The sequence below is a fragment of the Lactuca sativa genome, chromosome 9, assembly GCF_002870075.4.
Source record: "Lactuca sativa cultivar Salinas chromosome 9, Lsat_Salinas_v11, whole genome shotgun sequence".
NCBI classification, from domain to species: domain Eukaryota; kingdom Viridiplantae; phylum Streptophyta; class Magnoliopsida; order Asterales; family Asteraceae; genus Lactuca; species Lactuca sativa.
The window spans coordinates 25,659,431-25,666,701 of NC_056631.2; the positions used below are offsets into that span (position 1 = coordinate 25,659,431).

The 7,271-nt window shown below is 29.7% G+C and overlaps 1 protein-coding gene and 1 long non-coding RNA gene across 2 annotated transcripts; one reads left to right on the forward strand and one right to left on the reverse strand.

The window, feature by feature from the left end:
• The first annotated feature begins 1,838 nt into the window (after positions 1 to 1,838).
• On the forward strand, positions 1,839 to 3,588 carry LOC111895499 (40S ribosomal protein S15a). The gene is made up of 4 exons (XM_023891582.2): positions 1,839 to 1,961; positions 2,662 to 2,812; positions 2,895 to 3,055; positions 3,235 to 3,588. Exons 2-4 carry the CDS (start codon positions 2,680 to 2,682, stop codon positions 3,331 to 3,333), a joined length of 393 nt encoding a protein of 130 aa, XP_023747350.1. The 5' UTR covers positions 1,839 to 1,961; positions 2,662 to 2,679; the 3' UTR covers positions 3,334 to 3,588.
• Positions 3,589 to 4,450: 862 nt separating this feature from the next.
• On the reverse strand, positions 4,451 to 7,271 carry LOC122196163 (uncharacterized). The gene is made up of 2 exons (XR_006187396.2): positions 5,865 to 7,271; positions 4,451 to 5,254 (listed from the first exon to the last, which is right to left on the reverse strand). It is a non-coding gene; the product is annotated as an uncharacterized LOC122196163 (long non-coding RNA).

Genomic DNA, 7,271 nt, shown 5'->3' on the forward strand with positions numbered 1-7,271 from the left:
GCGTGGCCCAGTATGTGCAGTATGTGGTTATGCATGGTATGTGGTAGGGTGGGGAACTCACTAAGCTTCGTGCTTACGGTTTTCAGTTTTGGTTTCAGGTACTTCCGGTAGCGGAGGGAAGAGCTCGGGGTGATCGCATGGCACACACCATAGTTTAGACAGCCTGGGGATGTTTACTCTGATAACGAACATGTATTTTGGAAACTAATACTCTGTTTATGTTTTGAAATGATGAATTTGCTTAAAGTAATGTTTCATTAAAAGAAATTTTTAGCCTGAAATTTTGAGACGTTACACAACAGGATCTCTTCCGCCTCAGGGAAGGGATCCATCTTATCCCTCAGAAAAATCACCATCAAAATTACTATCTCTCTCAGAAAAACTAACTTGATCGTCGGAGTGACGTCCCGGGAGAACACCTGGTCATCCTTTAACGATCCTTTTGTGGTTGTGTTCTCAGGCAAGCATCCAAGTGAGGTCTATTATTTTACCATTATATATATATATATATATATATATATATATATATATATATATATATATATATAATGGTAAAATATTTCAAATAAAAACAATATTTTTTTTGAACCGACAAACCTAATCTACTCCTAAGCTAACACTTAATTTCACATATGTCCACAACGAGATGTGAACTTTCTGACTGATCCATTGTAAGGAAGATCAACACTTAGACCCACTGATGTTTTAGTATTTGGATGGGCTAGAGGAAAACATGCATGCATGGATCTAACAGGGGTTTCCCCTATTGTGGGCTTGGGGAGTGGGGTTTTCACTGTGGGGCAAACTGCTTTAAAAGCTACATCAAGCAAAGCGGCAAAACATGAGAAAGCTTGCATGGAAAATCAACACACGTTTATACCATTTGCATTTGATACTTTCGGTTTCCTTGCGCCAGAAGATGTGGAGCTACTCAATAGAGTCCAACGGGTCATGCATAGTAATGTTATGACTCAAAGATCTATAAATGTTGTTTTTAAAAGAACTAGCTTTGCCATCCATGAAGGGGTTGCGACACAACTTGTTGCTCGTTTATCCAATACGTCTATGTAACACTTTCTTCTTTATTAAAAAATAAAAAAGTGAAATTATCTAAGAGAAAAGACAATATTTGATACCGCTAGGCTATAAGCCATTTATTAAAAAATAATGATAACTCATAGTGAACATTGAACAAGCTTGTTGTTATTTCAGGATATCTATCAGTTTGAAAGGGTCAAGTATTTTTTGTATTAGTTAATGTTTCATAAAACAATTTTGAGAATATAAGCTAAAATTTATGTAATAACTTTTTCAAAGTCAAAGCATTTATGTTTATATTGACCACTAGTTGTGAGACCCATATATTATATGTCTTAATTTACAAAAAAAGTTAAATGGAAAGATCAAAATATTTGAGAACTTTGAATTTATAAGAAAATAAAAAATAGTGAATTATTATAATGAAAATATTTTTTATTATTTAAATTTAAACAAATAATTTAAATTAATGAACTTTAATTTTGAGAATTTTGAAATTAAAAATTAAGTTTATTAATGAAATTGATATTCATTTATTATAATTATTACATTAAAATATTATGTGAAATTTAATAAAATAGAAAATTTGATAAAATGACATGTGAAAAAATAATAATTCAAAATAACCATAAAAATTTACAAATTAAATGAGTGTGTGATAAATGACAAAAAAAAAAAAAATTATTTATTAAAGATAATTTTATTTTCTCGTGCCATGATTGTTGGTCTAAATCTGAAAATTGAGGGGGCATTTTGTATTTGATCTAAAATATATATAAGAGTAAATTTTAGAAACTAGTAAGAGAGGAGGGGCTCATTTAGTAACTTATGAATTTTCTATAAAACCCGAAACCCTAACTTATTTCTCAGTCTCTGTATCCCTTCCTCTCTCAGCAGTCGCGGCGGCCGTTCTTCGCTCCGAGGTAACCCTGATTTTCACTTTATCCGATAAGCATTCGCAAGAACACCCTCAAAAGTAGATCATAACTGTGGTTATCTGTCGTTTGATTGTCTAATCATTTGATTTTTCTCTAGACAGTGTTATATTCTGATTAGAATCCGTGTTGGAGGTTTTCGAAACGATTTTTTTTCGATTGGATCGTGTATTGATTCGTTTATGTTGAATATTGTTTGATCTGATCGTAGTGTCTGTTTATAGTTTCAACATAATTAGATCTCCAATTCATGTCTGGTTATAGTAATACGATAGTTTGATCTCATCGCAATGTATATATACAGCTCATTTTTTGTACAGGAAAAAAATATTTGCTAATATCATACGCCGAGTGTTAGTTTTATGCGAGCTGATTTCAAAGGTCTGAATTTTCGCTGTCGATGTAGTACCTCAAAATTTTATGAAAACCTTCAGAAATGATGTATTATTATCTGTGATACATGTTAACAAACTATTTTTTTTTTACTTATCTTTGCCCTAAGAAGACTAGTTTCTGATTAAATAATAGACTTTTCTGCTGTTGACTTGATTTTTTTCTGGAATTTGTTTGTATACATCATATTACTAAGATGAAATTAGCTTTGTTCTGCTTATAAGATCACAATAAGTTGCAGATATTATTGCTTTTGTTTATATAATTATGTATTGTTGGTGTTCCATTCTTGCAGCATCTTGATTTTGTGAGGATGGTGAGAGTTAGCGTGTTGAATGATGCTCTCAAGAGCATGTACAATGCTGAGAAAAGGGGGAAGAGACAGGTCATGATCAGGCCTTCTTCAAAAGTTATCATCAAGTTCCTTATGGTTATGCAAAAGCATGGTTTGCTCTTATCTCCCTTTTTCTTTCAACAATTCCAATCATCTTATTTGCAAATGACATTTTTACCCTTAAAACCTTGCAGGTTATATCGGTGAGTTTGAGTATGTTGATGACCATAGATCAGGAAAGATTGTGGTTGAACTCAATGGTCGCTTGAACAAATGTGGGGTCATCAGTCCCCGATTTGATGTTGGTGTCAAAGAAATTGAGCCATGGACTGCTAGACTTCTTCCTTCAAGACAGGTTAGATTTTATTTTTTCAAGGGCATTTTTGTCATTTTACACAAATGACAAAATCATCTCTCACCTTTTTTCGAGGGCCACTTTTGTAATATGGTCATGTCAATATACAATGGCAATCAGTTATATAATTATTTTTTCTTTGAATTAGTAAATAAATAAGAAATGTTAAAACTGTGCAGTTTGGGTACATTGTTTTGACTACATCTGCTGGAATTATGGACCATGAAGAAGCAAGGAGGAAGAATGTTGGTGGTAAAGTGCTTGGTTTCTTCTACTAAATGTTTGAGATTTTGGGACGGGCAAATGCGTAATTTAGGGTAGAAGAAGTCTTTGAAAGAAATTTGTGTTTGTGTTTTTCGAGATTGGATTTTTGTTAAGGCGAGATCATGGTTTTGGGTTGGAGTTGACGATGTCATGTTGGACATTTTCCATATTTTAGGTTTTTAAATTTTCTGGCATTACATTTACCTACCTCTCTTTTGGATCAAGTATTTCTCATTTTTAATTTTTAATGTTATAAGACATTTCTTTTAGTCATGGTCTTTTATTATATTATGCGGTAAACTTGAATTTTTCAATTTATTTTAAAAAAAACATAAGTTAAGCTTTTTATTATACATACATAAATCAATTAACATAATGTGTATTTGAAGTATTGACATTAGTCAATTAGGCAACGATAAAAACAATTGAAAGTATTTTTGCTGGTCAAAAAAATTATTATATTGCTATTACCGGCTAACAGAAAGAAGGTAACATGAGGATTCTTTCCGACTTCTAAATCTATAATACTTTCTAGTTTTAGTTTGGTGTTGTGTGTTTTCTCGGAGATAAAATGTCTGCTGTGAATCATATTTGCAAACCTTTGTGGTAGAAGTTGATCAAATGTTTGTAGTTTGCATGAAAAACAAACAAAACTGTTTGTTTTTTAACGTCTGTTAAAATAAACTGAGATTTAGATATAAAAATATTACAAAAAAACTAAAATTTTCATCATGTGTAACTTAAGCAACTAAATGAAGCATACAACTAACTTACAAATATAGTTTGGGGTGAGTAAAAACCGAATCGATAAAAAGATTTGATAAAAATGCATCAAATCAAAAACAATAAACTGAAACTGATAAAAATTTGACGATGTGATGATTCGAAGGGCTAAAGCTATGTTGGGATTTAATAATCAAAAAATTAAATGAACTTAGTTATTAATGTAGTATAAATTATAATAACCGAAAAATAAAACTTCATTAAGATTTTTTATATTATATATATGAACTAGTTAATCGATGATATTTTTCCATTCTAAATAACATAAAAAAGGTTACCAAATTTACTTACAATGCACAAAAATAAAAATATCTATAAAACTATTTCAAAATTATTTGGATAAATATATTATTTGAATAGAAAAACATGTACATAATCAACAACATAAACATTTTGGTTAATACACAATTACCATATAAAATCAATAAACAAATTAACAAATAAATACATAAAAAAAGAGGAGGAAAAAAGTATAAAAATGAAAAAGACACTAATAATTACAAAAAAAATATTTTATTTTTTAAAAGTTAAATACATATTGTGGAAGAGGTAAAAAAATGCTAGAAGATGTTAGAAGACATAGGTCCATATCTTCGTCAAGAAGACGACGAACATACTTTTTTAGGGTTGCGGTCTTCTAAAAAACAAACAGTCTGCGAGTACAATGTCTGCACGCTGTCTGCATGACGCAGACATAAGAGGTTAAGAACTTTTGAAAAAAAAAACAAATACCACCTTAAATTAAAATCAACAGCAAGAGGCTTTTGTCAGCTTCTAGTTATTAACAAAAAACTTAATTTTGTAGCTTTTTAATTTGAGTAAAAATCATTTAACCGAAAAACTAATTCATACATCGTTTAAGCTTTAAGCAATTTCAAAATTACCCTTAATAAGAGTAACTTTTATCATTTTAAACATTTCAAAAATTTTGAATATTTTTATCAAATATTTATATAACAAATAAAAGTTACAATTACTAACTACAAGTTTTTAGCTACTAGCTAGTTTTGCTGACAATTTCTTATAAATAAGATAAATTTTGCCAAATCACCTACATACGCTGCCCTTTCCGCACAAGGCATTAGCAAAAAGTCTAGTCATGTGCAAAATCAACAAAACCACAAGCTGATTTTTTTTTCCTGTAGATATCATCTGCGAAAAAAATAAATTGCACAACGTATTTGTGCAAAAACCTTAGGTTACATTTGGTTGTGGAAAACTGTTTTTATTTAAAAAAAAAATGTTTTAAGAAAATAGAATTGAGTTTTCATTTTTGATTTTTAATGAAAATTTTAGAAAACGCGTTTGGTTGGAATCGGTAGTGTTTTTATTTTTCATCTTAGAAATTTAAAAAACTGTAAACATCACTTTTCTTATTTACATACAATTTGGAAAACTGAAAATTATCATTTTCTTAGAAACTTTGGAAAACTAAAAAACCTAAAGCGCTTTTAAAATTTCATTTTTTCTTGGAATTTTTTTTAAAAAACTGAAAAATTTTCATAGATTTTTTTTTTGAAAACACGTTTTGTTTGTTTAGTTTTCTAGGAAAATAAAAAATTTCATTTTTCCAAATTGTTTGCAAATTAGAAAAATGATTTTTACACTTTTCAAAAATTTTAAGATGAAAAATGAAAACTATATCGGTTCCAACCAAACGCGTTTTCTAAACTTTCATTGAAAAATGAAAATGAAAATTCAACTCTATTTTCTGAAAACATTTTTTTAAAAAATAAAACCAATTTTCCACAACCAAATGTACCATGATATTTCTCTCTAAGAAGGGGGCCGCCAATATACTACGGGATAATTTAGCGCCATAGCCGAGTTGTAGTCTTGTAGACTTGAATTTGTCCTTGTGGCTGTTTGGCCAACTACTATATAGTATACTTCACTTTAACTTTATATTAAGCTCACTACTAAGATTTACGACCTGTGTATTGGAAAATCATCTCAAAAGAAAAAAAAATGGATAATCATTCACAAATTTGATTTGGCCACTGATGAGTAGCCCGAAAAGGAGATGGACAAGATGAACCTATTCATCTACTTTTTTATTTTATTTACTCAATATTTAGTTAATTATAAATTAAATAAAACTTTTAATAAAGTTATTAGTTACTGATTAGGACCGTGTAACATGACCGCATAAGTGTATATCATGTGAAAAAAGGAAAACAATACTCCTTTTGTACGCATTTTATTATCAACCTATATTTATTTCTTTAATTTTCAATTTATAAAAGATAGTATACAAAACTGGTTTCTGGATTTTCGCCTTTTCGGTGCATGCTCGTTTGGGCGTCGATATATAGACGAAAACCGAAATGTGTTCCCGTAAAACAAAATATAATCAACATTGTATCAACCAGTCTCACAACCAACATATGAATATAAATAATTATGTTAATAATACTTAATATATGAAAAAAATATGATATAAAGAGTTGAATTTAAATGTAAGGATTATTAGTTTCTCAATTCTCATGGACCATTCACGTAAAACTAGTAATAAACCAAAAACAAAATAGGGATTTTTCAACTTATCATAACAAAAACAATATCAATTTTTTTTTTCCAACATTCATTCGTTTACTTAAAGATAATTACAACTTACAATCCAAAGTTTATAAATATTAAAGAGGTACCGTAATAGAAAGCAAGATCAAAATCAAACCACCGTTTTACTATGGTTGCATTTATGCCAAAGATTGTGTAGTTGCCCAAATGATCAACATAGTTTCACAACTTCATTGACCACCAGAAAACTTGATCATCACTTCACCACCACCACCGCTGCCATATGCCGCCATGGCTTCCGGTGGTTTTAAACTCCACCGGAGCCTCATTTTGGACATGAAAGAAGAGAGTGAAGTGATGAGAGGGTTTGATGACCTTAAAGGAATGGGTTTTTAGTTTAGTGGGGAAGCATATCCTACGAGCATCAATTTTGATTCCCATTCATTTTTTTATTTTTATTATTATTTTTTTTTTGCTTATTAATTTATCACCTTGGGAGCACAATTTTTATTTTATTTTTTATTTTTAACTTTAAACTCCATGACATTATTGTTTAGGGGATATAAAAATTTTATTTTTATTTTTAACTTTAAACTCCATGACATTATTGTTTAGGGGATATAAAAAAAGGGAAAATACAAATTTAGCA